The sequence below is a fragment of the Eriocheir sinensis genome, chromosome 8 (assembly GCF_024679095.1).
Source record: "Eriocheir sinensis breed Jianghai 21 chromosome 8, ASM2467909v1, whole genome shotgun sequence".
NCBI lineage: Eukaryota > Metazoa > Arthropoda > Malacostraca > Decapoda > Varunidae > Eriocheir > Eriocheir sinensis.
Window position 1 is genome coordinate 835366 of NC_066516.1, and position 22467 is coordinate 857832.

At 43.9% G+C, this 22467-nt stretch overlaps 1 protein-coding gene across 14 annotated transcripts in view; it reads left to right on the forward strand.

The window, feature by feature from the left end:
* Positions 1 to 1222: 1222 nt before the first annotated feature.
* LOC126995363 (aryl hydrocarbon receptor nuclear translocator-like protein 1) overlaps positions 1223 to 22467 on the forward strand; it is a 236414-nt gene continuing 215169 nt past the window's right edge. For 9 of the 14 annotated variants that reach the window (XR_007750210.1, XR_007750211.1, XR_007750213.1 and 6 more), the window contains exons 1-2: positions 1223 to 1418; positions 14521 to 14597. Coding sequence is in view for 7 of the 14 variants with exons in the window: in XM_050854843.1 (XP_050710800.1) it covers positions 1265 to 1418; positions 14521 to 14597 (231 nt within the window). In the remaining 7 variants the exon portion in view is untranslated. The remainder of the gene's footprint in view (positions 1419 to 14520; positions 14598 to 22467) is intronic. The other 5 variants (XR_007750215.1, XR_007750216.1, XM_050854848.1 and 2 more) reach the window with 1 other exon arrangement.

The window sequence follows — 22467 nt, forward strand, 5'->3', positions numbered from 1 at the left end:
CATCCGTGAACTAAAGCTCACGGAGTGGACTCGTGCTCATGAACCAGAGGGGGTACTAGAAGGGGTAGGCTGGAGCTATTTTCTGCTGCACAGGTAGCCCGCCGCGCGTCTCACTCTACCCTGATTGGCCGGCTGGTTCAACTGCTCCTCCCACCTCAATGACGTCGCTTTCGCCTCGCCTCTCCTCTCTTCTCTCCACTTTATTGTACTACTTTGAATTTTTATATGTAGCTTCATAGATTATTTTTAGTAGTTTATAGATAGCTCTCGCTCGATCTCGCTTTCTCTCCTCTCTCCTCTCCTCTCCTCTCCTCTCCTCTCCTCTCCTCTTCTCTTCTCTTCTCTTCTCTTCTCTTCTCTCTCTCAATCCATGTTGTCGCTCAACAATATTACTCGTGAGCACTTGTGATTCATTCACCTTCTGCTTTCTCTGTCTTTAAAACTGTTAACTATTACATTTAAATCTCCAGCCGTATTTGTATCAACTGAGCAACTCTCAAAATCATCTCTTTCATCTAGGTGAGGTGAGGGAGGGAGGGAGGAAGGGTGAGGTGTGAATTTAATGTAAATGCATTTTTGTTTTCGGTATAAGAATAGCTATACTAAAACATAATATAACTGACAGAAATTAATCAACATTTATTTCTACTTGAAAGTAGGTATACGGTCCGTGAAAGTCAAGGTCAAGACCAAGATTGCCCAATGCCCATCAAACGTAGCATCCTCGTATGATTAGTGCATGTCATGTTCGCACAGCAGCTTCGCGAAAGTCACCGCCCGAAGGTATGGGTCCCGAGCAAAATCGTTCCCGTGAAATACCGGCTTCTCGAGATGGAACACAGTACTAGTGTTGCATCTCGAGATTCTTCTTGACCTGACATGGAGCTTGAGTGTTGCAACAACAAGCCTATTACTGACTGTAATATGGTAGCGTGAGTGTTATAATACGTATAACATGTTGGTACAGTGTTTGGTGGGAAAATGTCTAAAGAGAGGTATAACAGGCATAAAGTGTATGTAAATCAACCGGCAAATAACTAATTAGAATTATTCCTATTGAGTTTTCAATTTAGCTATCACGCAGTTCCACTATAACGCGCAGTTTTGTAATCAATTAAGCACGACAGCAGGGGGATGGGTGTAGATAGATAGGTATACTGTCACACATTATACATAAATTTTTACTGTGTTGTAGTATGTAAGTTGTCTCAGTTATTTGAGTGTGTTGACAGAGTTGCATCTTTTCTTCAGATCCTCAAGGGAGATGAGGAATATGGCTGAGAAGATGCGGCGCGACAAGCTAAATAACTACATCAATGAGCTGGCCGGCATTGTCCCACTCGGCTCTGGCGGCAGCAAGCGACTGGACAAGACCTCCACCCTAAGACTGGCTGCAAACTACATCCGAATGCATAAAAGTAAATAGCTAACCACACTTGCACTATTGAATACAGGTGGTGATCAGTATATCAGACCAATCTTTTTTTTTCATAAAAATGCAGACATTGTATGATGAGGGTTTTGAATTCAGGCTTGAAGTAATCACTTAAATTCAAGTCAGTTACAATTATGATTACAATTACTCCTCCAGATTTTCAGGTACAATTTCAATTACAATTACTTCATCAGGAAAATCACATTACAGTTACATTACTCCTCCAGATTTTCAACAAAATTTCAATTAGTTCATCAGGATCATCACAAATTACTATTACAAATACTGACAGTTTGATTCGTATCAGTTTCTTCCTTTTTTTTTAATAATGAAATTATCATTAGATGGTAGAACTTTGAAACATTACTCAAATATTTTAGTTTATAATGTGTTTAATTGTAAGTACAGCAGGGACGTCTACTACGCGTCTTCACACTAAGCGAAACGCCTACTAAGTGAGGACCTACAAATATAACCCACAAACTCAAAGTGCTCGAGTTGAACCAGCAGTGCGCGATATGGAAGGAAGGAATGAAGGAACTATCAAATTCTGCATCCAAACCGACACTCCAGTCAGTCAATCAAAACAAAATGAGACAATAACAGAATCAAGCGATGAAAATGTAGAATAAACACAATAATATGCGGAAGGGGATTGTGGACTGCGCATGGCGCACCTCGTTTTTTTTTATTTTTATTTTTTTAATTTTTTTTTACAAGTGGCGCCGGTGTCCGGTGTGACGTCGAATTTCGTCCGTCTGTCGGGAAATGTCCGAAATTGAACTGCGCATGCGAGGGCTTTGCTATTTTGTCCATTTCATTCACTGCACTGTCTTTCAATAGCTTATACTAAGCTTACCTTTGATCTTATGCTAGTTTTCATGAAAAAAATGCCAAATTCAAGATGGCCATGGACCCCGTAGCGCAGCTACTATTGAATGGTGAGTATCCAATAACAGTGACCTTCAATCAGAAGAAAACTGAGGAGACAGAAGGACTATCATAAGATAAAAGGTAAGTTTAGTATAAGCTATTAAAAGAGTGTAGTGGTAGAAATGGACAAAATAGCAAAGCCCGCGCATGCGCAGTTCAGTTTCGGACATTTCCCGACAGAGGGACGGAATTCAACGCCACACTGGCTTACCGTCACCACCACACCACGCCGACGCCCCAGTCTGTCAGCCAGTCAAATATAAAAAAAAAATAGACAGAAAAAGCGCTGATAATGTGGAATAAACACAATAAAATGTGGAAAGGCACTGTGAAATAGGTACGCATGGCGCATCTTTTACTTGTGTTTGTTTACAAGCGGTGCCACCCGCGCCGGTGTTGTTCCTGGCTGTTCCCTATTTCCTGGCTGTCCTCTCGTGAACTACGCATGCTCAGAAGCGAATGTAAACAAACAAAGATTTCTTGAGAAAGAGCTGTTCTCACGCATCCCCTGACAGAATGGCTTTGGTCACTTCGCTCGCCCCCCTCCCCACACCTCATGAACCTATGATGCCCTCTAGCCCCCAAAAATATCTGCCAAAATTACGGGCCTGCATATTCACTTCAAGACTTTTTTTTCTTCTTTTTAATAGCAAGATGCTATTTCCCGTAAATTTACTTTTTTTTTTTTTTTTTTTTTTAGTCGTGGCCTATTGCGCCGGTAGGCTTCTTCCCGGTGGATCCTGAATTCCTGATGGTCGGTCCAAGGCTTCTTCCCGGTGGGGCCTGTTGGTCGGTCCAGCCCGTTCTGGCGCAGGCGAGTGTTTATAGTGGCGCCATCTTGCACTGGCTCATGCTGCCCTCCCGGAGCTCATCTTTAATCCTAGAATCTAGAGTCCGGGTTGATAGGTGGTCTTCTGGGCAGCATGTGGGTAGTTTTAAGCCACTCGGCGGCGGCTGAAAAATCCCAGCTTGATGGCACCGGTCGGGGATTGAACTCGCGTCGTCCCGAACGCGGGGCCGTCACGCTATCCATTCAGCCACTGCCTCCCCAATTACTGCATGAAGGCTATTTATTGACCCTTCACTTCACTTACTACAAAACAGAACGCTGTACTGGATTCATGATTTTTTTTCCTATGAAAGAATAAAACAATATGCCCTCCCGTTCTCAATAACACTGGGGGGACAGCCATAGGGGAGGCGGTGGCTGAGTGGATAGCGTGGCGTCCCTGCGTCCATGACGACGCGGGTTCGCGCCCCGCCCGGTGCCACAAGCTGGGATTTTTCAGTCACCGCCGAGTGGCCTAAGACTACCCACATGCTGTGCAGAAGATGAGCTTCGGGGGGGGCAGCAGGAGCCAATGCAAGATGGCGCCACTATAAACACTTGCCTGCGACACATCGGGCTGGTGCCGACCATCAGGCCCTACCATCAAAACCTACATAGGCGAAAACGTTAAAAAAATGCTACATGTGACCAGCTGCTTGGACGGATCCGTGTTCATAGCGATCCGCTGTTTTTGTTTGTAAATAAAGGGGGGACCGCCAGGTACAGAGGGTAGCCAGGAACACAACACCAGTTCACCGCTAGCAACACATCACGCCGACACTTCAGTCAGAAAAAACATCATAAAAAGACACAGAAACAGGGGATGAAAATATAGAATAAACCTGATAACATGTGGATGGGCACAGGAATGTACATGGCGCACCTCACACTTTTTTGTTTACAAATGGTGCTGCCCGCGCCAACTCACAGCCACTGTAATGCCCCGGGATCTTAGGGGGCACATGATTTTCCTCATTTGACTGAATTCTACTAAATTTTTAATAAAACTAACTTATTAAGTTGACTTGCATAAATTATTCCCGCGTAGTTGAGAATGAACGGTAGCTGCCCCCACCCCACGATCTGCGGATCGAACCACAGCTCAGTGGGGAGAAAATAACTCGATGAGAGACTGAATGATTACACTCAACTACGCCGGAGGTGAGGAACTGAACAATTGATTTTTGAGGTAGCGTGAATTCTTAAAGAGGGAGGAGGACGTGAATGCACTGTTTCCGGTGTTACCGTCCGGCCAACACTCGTAACCTTAAGAGAAATGAAGGGGTCAATGGAACAAGAATACGATTATATGGGGAGTTTTCTTGATTGTGGAATGACAGAAATAATTTTTTTTATGTAACAGCATAGCTGGCTTACTTACAATTGAATTGACTGTGTGGACCTAGAGTTCCTAGGGTTCGCACACTGAGAGGGAGGAAAAAAAAGGGCATGTTAAACAAACTTGGACTGGCCTACGGGCCTGGAGTTGAAGAGGGGGCAGAGTGAGGGGCATATTTCACTAAGATATTAATCAGTATAATAATCGGGGGATAATGAACGCTCACCCACGGCCGGCCGGATGAACTTTTTAGTCCCTGAATGCAGTACTAAAGTTGGCCGTAAATAGAAGGGGGGCGAGAGGGGTGAAGCCTCATATATGAAGTATATTTTGTGTCCATACAACAACTGCCGTATTGCTTTTCCGTTGCAAATGGAAGGGGGGTCGAGAGGGGCCAAGCTCCCCCGTTTGTTAGGTTGTGTAAAGTTAGGTTTGGTTAGTTTAAATTTATTCGGCACGCAGTGTGGGGCGCCTGAAAATTACGCAGCGCAGAACAGGATATGGCCGCGGCTGTCCAGCCGGTGTTACGAGATATACCTCCTCGTAGAAATAGGTCGCTCTGCTGTTTAGTACGCATGCACACCGGGGGAATACACAGCAGGAAAAATATAAATTTGCCTAGTTTTGTTCTAGTTTGTCCACTTGTGATCTTTGTAAGCGGTGAATGAAATATAGAAGCAGTAAGCAAGTTGAACCTCTCTGCGAGCTATTTTGTGGCTGTGGCGCCGGGTGCACAAGACATTGAAAGGTCAATAATGTAGTGATTTTCGGAGAAAATACTATCGCCATAATAAACAGCATCATATTTTGTCCAGAAATAAACAGTCAGCATCTGGAAATTAGTAGGCTGCTCTTTCGTGAATAATCCGCGGCTGCCTACTGTACGTACTTGAACAATGCACAAGAGTATACCCGTGTTATAATGTTATCACTGAGGTTATCTCTGACTAACTAATGGAAGCATAAGCCTGGGGTTGCCTTGCATCACTCACTGCCTCCACTCCCGACCGTCCTCCTGAGCAATCTCTCACACAGCTGCTCTATCCATCTCAAGTCCCTCCCGGCTGGATCGATCAACTTGCCCCAGCCATGAGTTACATGGGAGTACCCTTGGTCTCCTCTGCTCATGGTTGTCTTGTACAGCAACAACCCTATGAGCAGGATCGACACCTGGGAGACCTGCCACATACCCATATAGCTAGGGTTGGCGTTCACAGACTAAGCTGGTAACAGGCTTCGATTCAGAGTCATCATGTCGTCGCTGGTTTGACATGAAGTCATTCCAGCGATACCCATGATCCTGCTAAATCACTTGGTACCAAAGGTATCAACATGCCTCTCCAAGTCATTATTCAGTGTCCATATCTCACAGCCATACAGTAAAACAGGGAACAAAAGCAACAAACAAGCATAGGGGAGGGAGCACAAAGAAGAGGAGGCAGTGGCCGAATAGTCTTCGTGCAGGTGTGGTGTGCCCGGGGACCTAGGTTAAAGTCCCACCGATGCATACTGATAATTTTCAACCATCGCTGAGTTGCGGAAGATTACCTGCATGCTGCCCAGATCTTCAGTCAACCCTAACTTCAGCGACTTCGGTCAAGAGGAGCACCTGGGTGCAGCATGAGCAAAGCAAGAGTCATATCACAGCAGCCACTATAAATAGAATTCATCTGCGTCACTAACGGACTGAAGTCATCCAAGAGACCCCTCAAGAAGGCCTACCGGCGCTATAGGCAGCACCTAAAAAAAATAAAGATTCAAATCTTGATCTGCCTGCATAAATATCAACAACGCCATATACTCGTGCTGAGTGAGTCCGTAACACCGCGAGTCTAGCCAATCCGTTGAGTGACTTCCTGGTGAGACCCACTATTGTTGTACATTACACTCCTAAGGTATGTGAAACTTTTGGTGACCTCAACATCCTCACCACATGCATGAATAGACTGAACTGTGTCATCCAGCAAGCCTCCAAACGACTGGACCTTGGTTTTGCCCAGGAGACCTTCAGTCCCAAAGGCTTTACCTCTTTATGCAGCACTTAAAAAGCCAACACCAGGACCTCTAGCGATCTCACGAGAAGTACAGCATCATCAGCGAAAACAAGATCAGTGACCCTGATGTCGCCAGCGGCCAACAGATGCTCCACAGTGACTTTGATCAACAATTTTGCCTAATACCCAGTCCATGCAAGTGTTGAAAAGTAATGGAGCAAGGACGAACCCCTGTCTCGCTCCTGAATTAACATGGAGGCGCCTCCCCCACACTTCACAGTACTACTCTCAGTCCCAGAGTTAAGGCCAGTCATCAGGTCAATAATCCTTGCAGGAATCCCATGGATATGCGGAATGTTCCAGAGTACCTTATGATGCACTGAGTTAAAAGAGTTAAAAGGCTTCTTCAGATCGACATAGGCTACCAATAGACCCTTTCGCAACATACTGATAAATAATATTCATTGTACTAAATTCACGCTTTGTCGTCAATAGTTTGAAACTTAAACATTAAACACTCAATTACATTACAATTATTTTGTATTTTTAAAGCCCAATTACAATTACATTTATAATTTAGAAGCTCAGCTATGATTACTTATTTTTTTAATGAGTTTTGTATAAATTCAGTTACAAAGACAATTACCACAAGCCTTGTTCTGATGGGTAGAAAATTCTTAAAGATAACCATATAACAAGATAATTTGCTGACATTCACTCAGCATTTTTATATTGAACCAATTTCTACATGACAATACTCCTCTTCCCCCTTAATTGCGGGGGTTAGGACACACAAACACTCACAAATAGAGAATTTCTGTGAACGGTGAGCCCCCCAAAAAAGAGCCTCAAGGGCCCCCCCAAAAACATCAATCTTACACAATCCGTTCCTAATACAGTAATCCCTCGTCTATCGCGGGGGTTAGGTTCCAGAACCCCCCGCGATAGGCGAAAATCCGCAAAGTATCGACCTTATAATTTTTTATAAGGAAGAATACTCAGAGAAGGGACAATATGAGTGTAGCTCACTTCCTTTATATCACAATTAGGTAAATACGGAAGGGGAAAGGGAGGAGAGGGACAGAGTGACTTATGAAAAAAATACCCATAGAGGATGTAAGAAGGGAGAACAAGGAAAAGAAGTGGAGGAAACAGGAAGAGATAGCGAGGATGAAAACAAGAAGAAAGGAGAAGGGTGTGGGGAGGTAGGGACAGTGGGGAGAGTCAGATCAGGTCTTGAGGGAGAGTCAGGTGAGGTCCTGAGGGAGAGTCAGGTGAGGTCCTGAGGGAGAGTCAGATCAGGGCTTAAGTCAGGACATGACCTGACTCTCACTTCCGCCCCTCCCTCACCACACCCTTCCTATTTCCCCTTCTGTGTGTGTGTGTGTGTGTGTGTGTGTGTGTGTGTGTGTGTGTGTGTGTGTGTGTGTGTAAATACACACACACACACACACACACACACACACACAGAGAGAAGGGGAAATGGGAAGGGTGTGGTGAGGGAGGGGTGGAAGTGAGAGTCAGGGTGGTGGATGAGTGGAATAGGCTTAGCAGTCATGTGGTGAGTGCCAATACAGTTGTCACATTCAAAAATAGACTAGATAAATTCATGGACAGCGATATTAGGTGGGGTTAGATACACGGGAGCTTAGGGTCAAAGGAGCTGCCTCGTACAGGCCTACTGGCCTCTTGTAGACTCCTGCGTTCTTATGTTCTTATGTTCTTATGTTCATGTCCTGACTTAAGCCCTGGAGAGCGACATCCCCTTGAAGGCCTCTGTAAGAGCAATGGACATGCGGGGAGCAGCGTGTGGCCGGAAGAGAGAGAGAGAGAGAGAGAGAGAGAGGCGCGGGTTTCAGCTCTAGGCCAGCGGAAGCAAAGGGGACGCGGCGGCGGTAGTGACTCGTATGTCCGACAGCGCGCACGTCCAGTCTGTTGTACAGTAATGCATCCGGAGATCGGTTGCGAGAAGACAGCTTGAATAGGCTGTGGGCTGTGGTGCTGTGTGGTGGGTGTTTTGTGTCCGTGTGGGGGGTGGTAGCCCAGGGATAAGTCGGTAACTTGAGAGAATCCCTGCGGCGACTTGGCAACTTCATCTCTGGGCCCGGATCCACAAAGACTTAGTTCGTAGTTTTGGGCCCTTAGTGCGTAGTTTTGAGAACATCGAGATTCACAGAACTAACTACAAACTAATCGATGACGTCACGGGTTAGCGCGCGGATCTACAAACGTTTACCGCGCTCTGTGTGACGTTAAATTTGTTGTTAAACAACTACTGCCTCGGAGCTGACGGTAACGCTAACAATATTATCAGATTTACGTATAAATGCTTATAAATCGCGTTTTTCAACTTGAAATATAACTTTGCGAGTAGAGGAGGCCCATTTCTTTATAAAATGATGAGATATGCACCCTTTGAGAGGTATATGATAAGTGTGGGGGGTATGGCAACACCCGGCCGGGGGATTGCCAGACCTCCCTCCTCTGCCTGCCGTGGAGGATGGCTTGGCGACGAGGAAAAGTTGCCGAACTTTATGTAATTTCTGATTTACTAGGGAGAAATTTGCGTTTTCCTTATATATGTAGATACAGAAAGCGTTCATTTACCCATACATGTCAACAGAACGATCTTACAATATATAATAGCGAAGAAATCCGAGGTATATAGATGCCCAGACTCAATTCTGCCCGAGGCTCAATTTTATCGATGACAGGGGCCTATATTTTTCCTTCCCCTGTCATTATTAATGAATCTCAGGTGTCGCAACTTGGTGTGAACATGCCCTAAGTATTCACCTGTGGAAATATATTGATGTATATGTGATTGGTATCCTATTTTCTGAGAAAAATGAATGTGCGATCATGGGTGCCGGAGTGCTGCTCTGGAGGATGGCTTGGCGACGAGGGAAAGCTGCCGAACTTTATGTACTTTCTTATTTAATGAGGCAAATTTTGACATGGTCTTTGTCATCATAATAAAGAATGATGATCATGCTAGTTCTAGACACCATATCAGTCGAAAAGAACCCCACATACACGAGCTTGAGCTAAGATAACAGAGGCATGTGGATGTCCGGAGGGACCATGGACCTTTGTCGGGTGACAGCTATCCCATGAGTTGGGCTGCAGATATGGCAAGACAGTCTTAATTTTCCCTATTCCTTCCTTCCGTCCTTCGTTCTGTCTGCCTCGATATCTGTCCCATATTTCTATTTGCTTTCTTCCTGCCTCAATCTCCTCCGTATCTTCTTTTTCTTCATCTTAAGCATGTTCGTAGGTAACAAGACATCGAACAGCAGAGCTACTTTGACGTAAATGTGCAGCAAACAACGAAATAATTGAATTCGTAGATTACGATTTAGTACAGTTTGCCTTGAAAGGAAGAAAAATGGGAAAAGAGAATGGGTTTCTTGAACCAGCAGCTGGAGGGGGCTCCCTAGGATTGGCTGACGGTTCTGTAAACGTGCTTGCGATTCGCTGCAAGGCCAATGACGTCATCAACCAATCAGCGGCCTCGCTGACTTAGCGCGCCTCTAACTACAATCTAAGGTTTGCTTCGTGAATCTGACACTAACGTCGGTAGCTAAATCAATAGTGCGTAGTTATGTTAGTTCGTAGTTATTGAGTCTGTTTGTGAATTCGGGCCCTGGAGCGGAGGGGCAGGCTGAGGGGCGCGTACTTGGCTCGCCGCGCTGCACACACAGAGACACTCGCTTGCCCGGTCAGAGACAAGACATGCCAGACTTTGCTCCGAGAATTTGCTTTAATTAGCTGTTTTGCAGTAGGCTGCGTCACGCAGTCGTACCTAAAGTAGGTTATTTAGTCTGGAGGGTGGCTGTGTCACTTTACCAGTGTTAATAATAATGTGGGAGCCATTGACACTGGAAGACGCTCGTACGAGTGTCAGTTGAGGACGTAGCGAGGCTTTGAGGTGACGGCTGGCCACTCAAGGTCGACTGGCTAGTATGGTGTAACGCGTTAGCGCAACAGAGAAAGGAAGGGGGTAGAGTCGCAAGTGGAGGGCGGCATCAGTTCTCGGCCTGTTATCGCACGCATACACACCACACATCCTGAGGAGAGTGAGCAGGAAAGTCCGGTTGCCTCTTCCTGACGAGTCTTACCCCTGCCCGGGCTATTCGGAGAAGTGGGTGGAAGTCCATCTTACGTAATGGGCGGTATTATCCGAATAACCTGGGTGATGAGTGTTTGGCGTGGAGTAGGGTTGGAGTAATGTTAATAGAACTGCTTCAAGTATCTAAGCAGGCGGGCCAGGACTTGTCCGTGCTGCCCAGAGGAGAGAGAAAATTATCTTGTTCCTCTAGAGAGCCTGGATTTAGGCGTTAAGCGCACGGCTCGCAACTGCGGCTGTGCTTTCTGTTGCGGAGATTGGAGTGGGCGGACGGACCGTGTAGCTAGGTTATATATAAATATATAACAGAAGAATATCCACAGGAATAAAAGTATGGCAGAAATTTAGAATTGAATTAAATATAATGGTAAGATATCACATTAGTAGATTGAAGTTTGACAAAAGAATGGAAATTGACTTAGAAATAAATGCCTATTGATTCAAGCAAGCGCAACGGTAATGAGTAAACAGTGATATACTTGGCTCTGCTAGGACAATAATTGACAAGTACAAAAAGTGGCGGGTGAACTATGGCTGTCAGACTGCGTCTGATGAACGGACCACTTACTTCATGATATGATTATATTATATGACAAAGAATTATAGTCAAACGAAATAAATCATAGCCTATATTCTATACCAACCCTCTACGTCATTATTTGTGCGGCAATTAATTCCTGGATTTTAGGATCGCCAGGCTGTACACGTGAAGCGAGCTTCTCAAATAAATGCTTGGTGTGCTCTGCAGGAGTGTAAAAAGGTGCAAGTAACCCCTTAATATATGAATGAAGACTCCCCTGGTGTCATATACGGCACACGAAGCCCAAGAGAATCAACCTTTCTCCACACTGCCGGTCGCCAGTCGAAGCTACATCCCATTATGGTGGTGTAAGAAAATAAATTTCTCATTGCTCCCCAGAAACTAACTTCAAAATCAGCCACTAAAGTCTTTAGCTTCACCTCTGGCAAGACCCTCGCGATGCAGTGCATGACCTTGTAGTCTCTCTTACGCTTTCTACTCATTAAAACAAAAACAAATGGGACTTAATTGTTTCACTTGTTCCTTTCCTTATAAACGCATGTATTGAGTAGAACTGAATAAAGGGAGCCTTTACAAAACGGAGAGCTCAATCGCTATACCAGGTTTTGGCTTCCTTCAGTATATCCTTCTGTTTTGAGCTTGAAAAGATTAAGTGGCAGACATAAACAAAAAAACTCAGCTAACAGGAAGTCATCTGGTATATGGTCTTATCAAGGCTGACATTGTCGTCTCTTGGATGCTTCAGTCACGATGAACGAAACTTCTTGATAAAATTTGGTTATTTCGGTCGCAAACAATTTAGGCCGTATGTTGTTTCGGCCTTTTGACAATTCGGCCGTTTGCCAGTTTGAACATTACGGCCCAAATGGTTCCCGGCCGTAACGACCAGGACCCGGTACCAATACTGTTAACATTACCAGCTATATGACATGGTGATGGTACCAGACTGGTCAGTACTGGTTCCAATGGGTACTGACAGATCAAGGATTATATACTGTTATGCCGGACGTGTTACTTGAATTCCGTGTCGCCGTCAGGAGACTCCGTGGGAGGGAGATATGTAAACACTTTGCACAGCTTCTGTAGTTTAATATTCTTCCTTAGTAGTACACTTCACTCTGACTCTTCACTTACCACTAGCTTACTATGCCTGGGACTGGAACTCAATCGTCCTCTTCTCCTATATATATCCAGAACAGTACAGTCTAGAATGTTACAGTATATTTTAGATCATACAAGAACATGTAGCAAAAATATATGCGCGTTGGCAACACTTCCCGCCTGGCGTCTGGCCGCGCCCCACGGGGCGCGGACGGCTCGCCTTGCTCCCCGCCCCCCTGCTCGCTTCTCCCGGATCCTTCTAGAGGCCTATGGTCACCGGGGAAAGCTTCCAGCACAACAATACTATAAGGATAGCTCACTGAAACGTCATCGATGACGTCATGACTGCGGTATGTCATCTGGTTCACTCTCACCCTGCTCTCACGGTATAAAATGTACTACGTAGAAAACCCTCATTTAGTCTTATTTATGGTCAGATTTTTGCGCTTTTTTGATTGCTAAGGATAAGTAATTAAATTAGGCAGCTGTTGTGTTGGCTAATAGTATACAATAATATAAATAATGTAGGAAACATGGTAAACAAGCTGCAGAAATATTGCTCTGTTTACCATCGATGCTCACGTTTTCTTAACTTTTATTAACATCAGTTTTCTACAACTTAATTTGGAGGGGTTACTAATCTTGTCATATATAATGAAACTTTTTTTTTTTTTTATACCTACATATATATTGTATAATATTTACGCAAATTTTTATCTTAATGAATTTACCTTTACCAAACTTTCACTATAGAGCTTTATTGGCTTTTCTTTAATGTTATCACTTTCTTGGAAAATGTTTGGACCTCACCCGTGCAGACTTCACCTTCACTTTATCTTTTTGTTTGCAGGCCAAGATCCACTTCTTCAAGGTGTGTTTGTCTCTAGGAAACCTAATGAACTTAACACCTTGATGACTTTCCGTAGTTGAGCCACTGTAACACCCATATACACCACAAATCACCATTTTCACTGAGCACGCTACGGTGAGAACATAGTGAAGTGAACCAGTTTGCCGCCAAGTACCATTTGTTTACATGTGTGACGTCATCCGCAGTGCATTGTGGGTAAAACAAAAGCTTAGTGAGCTATCCTTATAGTATATAATCCTTGTGACAGGTCTTTATTCACACCTACTTTTGCGTGTGTGATGACCTGTCAGTATCAAGAACACTGAATACTGCACTGGCGGTACCCAGGTGTTGAGCAGGAAAGCGGCTGTAAGCAGGGGAGTAGTCCCATGCGAAAGGATTCAGGACTGAGGAAGCCACGTCTCGTGATTGGTGGAGCGTTGCCCCGCCCCTCCCCTTCCGCTGGCGCCTTCCTCAAGGTGCCCGTTCTGTAGGTTACGTGAAGTTAGGTTGGGTTAGTATATAGTTAGGGGGGGGCGAATGTGGCTTCGTTAGGGGGGTCGAGGGGGCGAAGCCCCTCGTAAGGTAGGTTACGTTACGTTGTTAGGTAGCATTGCAGCCATTGAGCAGTCTGCTGCCGTTACCATGCCGTATAGTTATAGTACTGTTAGTACCAGTGCTCATACCAATACCTGTTCAGCCCTATACAGCCGACAGGGTCAGTTTGTTCATGCTTATCAGTTGAACAGCTACCTGCAGTTATGATATAGTATTTATATCCATTTGATATTTTTATCATTCTATTTTCATAGAAGTGTTCATTAGTTAACAATTCACATGGTATGATATGCTTAAGCACCCCAAGTTGGAAACAAAATGGCGAAGATTTCATGGTGGAGTTCCAACCGTTGGTGAGCTTTCAATGACTATGTATATGTAAGACGCTTACGTAAATTACAGTACAATTTATAGTATGTTTATATTTATAGCTGATGAATAATGCTACTAATGGTACTTTTTATGCTGTTTTATGCATGTACACATCACCCTTTCCTTTGGAACGACTGAGTTACGGAGGGACCGTGAATGTTTGGAGTGGCGCCTGCAAAAATTCCTTTCTGTTTGTGCAATCGGGGGAAAATCTGAGAATGTGTGAATCCGCAAGTAAAGAACCCGCGAATACGGGATGACAGGTGTACATATGATTTAGGTTATCATAATATAACTTGCACTCCCTTTTTTGTTGTGCTTCCTCTGTCAATCAAATTATTAATGTGCTGTTGAACTTTGCTTTGCCGTCTCCCAATAGATCATTGCAAGTAATATAATGTTTCAAAGTTTCGGTAAAACAATGTATTTACTCTTACAGTTCTAGCAAAGGAAGATGATGAAGCTGAGAAGGTACCACCGGTGTTGGGAGGCAATATTGCTCATAACTTAGCAGAGGTAAGTAAAGATCATTTCCATGTCACATACTAAAAAGTTACCTGTCTAAATTGATGTTGTTTAGAAAAGATAAGGCATATACAACATGCAAGTGTTGATTGGGCAGACTGAGTCAGTCTGTGGTTGCTTCATTAAAAATAGTTTCTTGTAGAGTTTGACTACATTTTTAAGAACTTTATATATTGAGAATATACTGCTTCATTTATTGCAAATGCAGAAAAAATGTTTCCAGCCTTATATGACTTGCAGCTTAAAAGGAAACTCATCAAAGATTTTGTTATATATTTAATATTTTAATGTGAATGAAGTGGATAAAGCTAATTTACACAGCTGCATCTTGTTTTACGCACCAGACATTATATAATCAACTTCTGATGTATGAGGTATATTCAGAGTATTATTAGGTCACAGGGCCCACGAAGCTTGAGCTATTCTTTCAATTATTGTAAATTACCTGTGTTAAGAACATAAGAACGTAAGGAGTCTGCAAGAGGCCTGTTGGCCTATACAAGGCAGCTCCTCTGGGGCTTGTAACAATTACACTTCAATATAATAAGTGACTATTGTTAATAATAATGTAGCTGATCATTCTTGTTGTTTTATTTATTGGTAAACGAGAGAAAATATAAATGCTGTCCGGCAGCCTCTCCTCATCCAAAATGCGTTCTTGCCCTGAGAAATCAAGCAAAAATGTTTTTGTTTTTTTTTCTATTTACATTACAATATTTGCTGAGTACCTGCCATGGGTGTATCAGAGTCGCCTTCGGTGTAATTTATCAAAAAACATTAGGGTGTCAGGGCCGGTCAGGAATCTCGACAACCCCCACCCCCCCAACACTGTGTTTGTGTCTCACTGAGGTCACCGGCTTCCGCTCCCAGCATATTATACTCCACCCTCAAGTGACTGGCACTGACTGCTGGTTGTTGTGTGAGATGAACCAAGACGCCTGCCGCTACCAGGAGTGTGGGAAGGTGAAAGGTGATGGCATTTAAGGCCAGGAGTTGTGGGTGGAAGGAAACACTATTGGAAGGACAAAAAACAAAGGAGGCTCGCTTTCTGTTGAGATGCCTGGCGCCCAAATGTTTTTGATAAATTTCGCCGAAGGTGACACTGATGCACCCAAAGCAGGTACTCAGCATATAATGTAATGTAATTAATATTTTTAAAAGCTCATTTTTGCTTGATTTTACAGGTCTTTCATGCAAGAACGATTTTGGATGAGGAGAGGGTGCCGGACAGGATTCATATTTTCTCTCGTTTAACAATAAATAAAACAACGAGAATGATCAGCTACATTTTTATTAACAATAGTGTCACTTATTATACTGAAGTGTAATTGTTACAAGTCCTAGAGAAACACAGGTAATTTACGATAATTGAAAGAATAGCTCAAGCTTCGTGGGCCCTGTGACACCTGCCAAGAATGAATATACCTCATTACCACCAACATCTTGTAAATATAGTAATTTATTACAATTGCACTGTATGCATTATTCATTAGAAAATAGTTACTTTGGGTACGGTAAAAACGATCAAGACATGGCACTTCAGTGCCTTGTCCGTACATATACAGACCACAATAAGCAGTGTAGCCAGCACGCCCAAACTTGCTTGGCTTGTAGACCTGCCTTTGTTCTGCCAAGCCCACCCCTGTTATCTTTGGGTCATTGGGGAAAGATATCTCGCATGTTATTTACATATGAATGTCCTCAATAATGTTATAATTCATACATATAAGCGTGCACAACAGTGTTATGAGTCATAAATGTAATAATATTATAGACAAAGATTTATGCAAATATTATTAGTGCTGCAATACAATGAACATGTCACTGTTTGAATGTAATCTATGCCACTGTGTCACCTTCTGTATACGTTATATAGATGTTTTTCCTCGCATGTGGGCCTAAATATACTCAAAATCTCATAATATATCTTATACGAGAGTAAGTACACCAAAAATCAATTATTTTGGCTTCATAATTTACTGGGGTGCCCTTCATATAAAATACATTTTGTATAAGTTCTAATTATTCAATGATATTTCAAACAAAGGTCAGAGGATGGTTATGGGATATGCACCCCCTTAGGTAAGTGTAGTTAGCAATAGTTTTGTTCTGTTACAAAACACATGCAACATACTGCTAAAACACCCTAAAGGATTATGAGTAAATGAATGAAATCGCCACTCGCGTAATTGTTACTGTCATGGATTATTCTTTATTCTTTCATCCCCTTCACTGGTAATCTCTGGAACAGCCTTCCTTCGTCTGTATTTCCTCCTACCTATGACTTGACCTCTTTCAAGAAGAGTGTATCAAGACACCTCTCCATCCGAAATTGACCTCTCTCTTGGCCACACTATAATTTTCGCTATATGGGAGCAACAGTTAGCGGGCTTTTTTCTGCATCTTCTATTAGCTGTCCTTGAGTTGCTCTCTGTGCTGTAATAAATAAATAAATAAATAAAATAATGGATTACTACATGGCTGCATCTTGCGTAACACTATCATTAATACATTCACCGATACAATAAGAACAAATTGTATGTTTACAGTATGGACACTGGACATTGAAAATCCCATTGTATGGATCATCCATACGATTCCATCTATATTTAAGCAAGTACTCATGTCATCCTCTGACATTGGAGTTCACTTTCATCATTCTATTTCATGACATCTAGACATATCCCCTACTCCATGCCTTATCAGCACACTCTTAGTGTATTCATGAACACCAGAGATCATTAATTGGTGGCAAAATTTAACATAGGAAATTAAAAAAAAAAAAAAAATCAAAACTTAGCCAAGCAACCCCCGCCAATACTGCCATTGGTCAGCTGTGTGCATCCGTTTTCTCTAATACATGTTAGAAGAATACCATTCTAAACCCATAAATGTGGCCATGGGAGCCTCTGTACGTTACGTCCACTTGTACGGTTCACCCCTAACTCACCCTACATGATGGTTGTATGAGAGAAATGAAAGCCAGAGTTGGGGAGCTAGGTCCAAAGCTGAAAAGAGGAGGTACAGAGGAGGCATTGGTGGCAGGCCTGTGCAGATGATACAGTATTGTTTGCAGAGATGCCAGAGAATGAGGGGACGCTGCAGAGGATAGTAGATGAGTTTGACAGGGTGTGTAAAAGGATAAAGCTGAAAGTGAATGCTGGAAAGAGTAAGGTTATGGTATTTGGGAGGGCAAGAGAGCAGACATTTGATTTTGCAAAGTCATACAGAGTTAGAGCAGAGAGCAGAGCACAACGAAATGTAGGATAGTGCTGGGGGAAGAGAGAATGGAGATGACTGAGTTTAGACATTTAGGGTCACTTTTATGTAAGCATGGAAGTATGGAAGGTGAGGTGAGGGAAAAAGCAGCGCAGGGCAGACAGGTAGTAGGTACGTTGGAGAGTTATGAGTAGAAGAAGAGTAAGCATGGAGGTATAAAGGAGAATAAGTGTAGTGCTGAGACACGCCTGATAGGAAAGCCTCTGATTACTCACTTAGTAAGTCGGGTACCTCTGGCCGACTGGTTAAGGAGTAGCTTTCCCATCTTGCTGTTCGAGGGTTCGATCCCCGGCGCCGCCAAATCCTTTCCTTATCTGGATTAATTTTTCGTGTGTTTCGTTACACGCAGAGGTTGTGTGAAGTATAGTAAAAAGGAAATTTGGGCGTTTCACTGGTGGCATAACGGTGGGCATCCTCTCCTGTGATTGTGTTGTGTCTCCCTGAAGGGGTAACAGGTAGAGTAATTGCCCATGCTCTCACACATTCCCGGTCCCGGTCGCGACCGTTCCCGATGACTCCCGATAAGCCGATCGGGGCCTACCGCCGACAAAATAGGCAATAATCCCCGGACCGGCGGTTTACCGGCGGTAGACCGGCGACCATATACGATTTTCGATTTCTCCGACCGGCGACTGCAGCAGGTCAGTCGGCGGTAGACCGCCGGCACATCGACGAGCAAACACTTTCTTTGCATTTTCATATATTTATAATTACCTCATAAACAGCTTCATACCTAAATTCATTCATGTGCATAAAACTCACTCTCTCTCTCTCTCTCTCTCTCTCTCTCTCTCTCTCTCTCTCTCTCTCTCTCTCTCTCTCTCTCTCTCTCTCTCTCTCTCTCTCTCTCTCTCTCTCTCTCTCTCTCTCTCTCTCTCTCTCTCTCTCTCTCTCTCTCTCTCTCTCTCTCTCTCTCTCTCTCTAAATCTATCTATTTAACTATCTCTCTCTCTCTCTCTCTCTCTCTCTCTCTCTCTCTCTCTCTCTCTCTCTCTCTCTATATATATATATATATATATATATATATATATATATATATATATATATATATATATATATATATATATATATATATATATATATATATATATATATATATATATATATATATATATATCACCCATTCCTCTTCCTCCTTTATCTCATCTCCCCCTCTCTCTTCATCCCTCGCTCCTACCTGTTCCTCCTCGTTTTCCTCCTTCCTCCCTCGCTAATCCCCAGGTCAGACACAGGTGTTCACTCGCGGTCTACCGCCGGTCTGCCGTGGGTGTCGGCGGCTGACCGCCGGTCGACCGGCGACATTTTTCGACACCGCTGGTCGACCGGGCGCATCGCCGATATCTTTGAAAATTTTAAAGTTGACCGGCGGTGGTCGGCTGCGTCTATGGTACTCAGGGTCGACCGGCGGTAGACCGGCGGTCTGCCGCCGACAATCCCCGATCTTACAGCCGGTCGACCGGCGACCGGCTTATCGGGAGTCATCGGGGACGGTCGCGACCGGGACCGGGAATGTGTGAGAACCCCTTTAATAGAAAATGGAAAGTTTCAGAGACAAACAAAATGCACAGAAATTAATCTAGATAGGGATGGGGAGCCATGTAGTGCTGAGACACGCCTGATGGGAGACCCTCCAATAACTCACTCTGCTAGTGGGGCATACCTCTTTGGCTGACTGGTTAAGGAGTGGCTTTTCCATCTCGCTGATCGCGGGCTCGATCCCCGGTGCCGCCAAAACTTTTCCTTATCTGGATTAATTTATCGTGTGTTTCTTTACACGCAGAGGTCGTGTGGATCTCTTACATGGATGACCTTTCCCTATGAGCCATGCTTGAGTAAACCGTCAGGCAAAGAACTGAAAGGTCTGATCAACCAATGCGCCAGCCTATCCAAGCTCATCAAACAACAGAACATAATCCAATAAGACATAGACTGGAAAGTGCATTGGGAATTCATTTCATATGGTCAGAGATAATATTCGTACAGCTTGTGGCCAAGAAAATCTTTTAGAGCAGCTTTGAAAGCACCAAAGTCTCTCAGCTCAACAACTGCAGAGGGAAGAGAATTCCAAGAGCCAACAACACGAACTGGGAAGAAATGATGCCGACATTCAAGGGAACAACGAATATGAGCAAGCTTGAAGACATGACCTCTTGTACCCACAACTGGAGCAAGCTGGAATAGTCTAGTCGAGTCAAAGGGGGCAACACCATGCATGATCTTCCAGCATTCAATCAAATCGGCTCTCACTAACCTCCCGCGAACAGAAAAAAGATCAAGAGCAGAAAGGCTGTCTGCATAGGACCAGTTCTCTAGGCCATCTATGTTTTTGGTCCACCTTCGCTGGACTGACTCTAGTAGCTTAATGTCACCAATATAGCCAATGTTCCACACAACTGAGCTGAATTCAAGTAGAGGACGAACATGAGTAGTGTACAGTGCCATCATAAAATCACAAGAACGACATAGTGTTGATTTCAAGAAATTGGAAGCCACACCACCCGCTTTGGAAGCCACATAACGAATATGGCCATGAAATTTCAGTAGGGAGTATAGTAAAAAAGAAAATTTGGGCATTTCATAAGGAACAGTACGTATTATCCTGCCAGCTCTGTCGTATGTGTCAGAGACAAGAACATGGGATGCAGCACAGCAGTTGAGAATATATGCAATGGAAATGAGTTATATATAAGAGGTGCATGTAGTGTTTCAGGATGGGATGGAAAAAGTAATGGTATGAGAGGTTTGGTATGGGTGTGACAGCAATAGGAGTGGACTGTGGAGTGGTCGAATGGGATAAAGTGTAATACGCTGAGATGGTTTGGACACATGGTGAGACTGGGGGAGAATGAATTTGTGAAGAGAGTGTACGAGGGATGGATTGATGGAGGGGGTATCACCTGTGAAGTGGATCATTGGGTGAGCGAGTATTGGAGCGAGAGAGTTGGAAGTAGCAGGTTTGAGTGTGCTGAGTGTTGAGTGCCAGAGCAGGGAGAGACTTTTCTGCTGCGGCCACCCCCTGGAGTGATGTTTCCATGAGGGAGCAGGTGTCGGAGATATAGATAGATAAACTATTATTACTAGCTGCAACACTGATATTGGTGTTTTACAGTTGAGTATGTGACTAATTTGCAAAAAATGAAAATAAAGCGATAGTAGCATAAATTTTCCCCAGGAGGATGAAAAATTTATGTTTTAAATACGTATGTTTGTCTGTCTGTCCCCATATCAGTCCAATGGTGAAACCAGCAACATTATCACCCTAGATTTAACCTCATTTATTATTTTACCTGCCTTGCCATGTATACCTCCCTGTTCCTCTGTTCCCTCTACCCTGGCTAACCCCACCACACCAAAGGCATCCTCTAGTAGATCTGTAGATCCCTCTGAAGGGATGGCTTTGCAAAAAACTATAATCCTCCCTGGTTATTCACTTTTCACAACATTTATACCCCCTTACACTTCTGTTTCTTGTAATATTTTTCATTCCTATTAATGTACTTTATCAACAGTCTCCCTACCACCTCATACCCTTTTACTGACTTGTTTACTTTCTCCACAGTCATTATCCTACCTTCTCATAATTCACTCAAACCACCTCGATAACTCATATTTTAACCATTCCCTCTACTCCTCACTCAACAGCTCTTGCACTCACACATATACTTGTACACCTTATTGTTACTCATATCACCCCATGCTGTAATCCACATTCTATCCTCAAATAACTACATAATTTATATTTTACATATCCTTGTCTTGTCATTCTATGCCCTTGTTTCACATGTATAGGCCAAGATTGACAGAACTACACTATTGCTTAATCCCCTCACACCCTCCATACCTTCAGCTCTACATTCATGATTCCTTCTCTGAACCCTGTGAATTTCCTTTGTTTTACCTCCTCCTCACTTTTTCATCTGTGCTCCCATACTTAGAACAGTTCTACCTCTCATCTCCCCCCTAAAAATTGGCCTCCCAACTATTTACATTTGGCCCACACACTCTCTTGGGTGTCCCAAAAGCAATTACTTCAGCCTGTTTTCTCTTAAAAATAATATGTGCTGCTTGCAACATGCATTGTGTGTGTGTGTGTGTGTGTGTGTGTATTTCACCACGGCCTGATCATGAGTTGGACTCGCAATCGCCAGCAAATACCCTCCCCGAGTAGAGCAACTGCAAGGCTCATAGTTGATCTCTGGTTACTGCCAACACCTTGCATATCATACACCCCATTCCCCTCGCTCAAGGGGGGACAGTAACCACTCCTAGTCAGCGGAGAAAACCTGGCCTGAATGGGGCTCGAACTGCTGCCTGTCAGGCCGTGGCTCGAACCGCCGCCTGTCAGGCCGTGAAGCCTAGCAGCGCAGCACTTTACCGACTGAACTATCAGAGAGTGTATATGAGGGGCCTGGGTTTGCACTCTTGAGTTACCCACCATTGCAGGGTCCAGACCACCAACCTGGGATGCGGGACATACCCCTGCCTGACACCCGGTACCCACTCGCTGCTGGGTGGACAGAGGCACGGGTCAAAGGAGACTGCATATCTCCACTCCGCCCGGGATGTGTGTGTGTATGTGTAT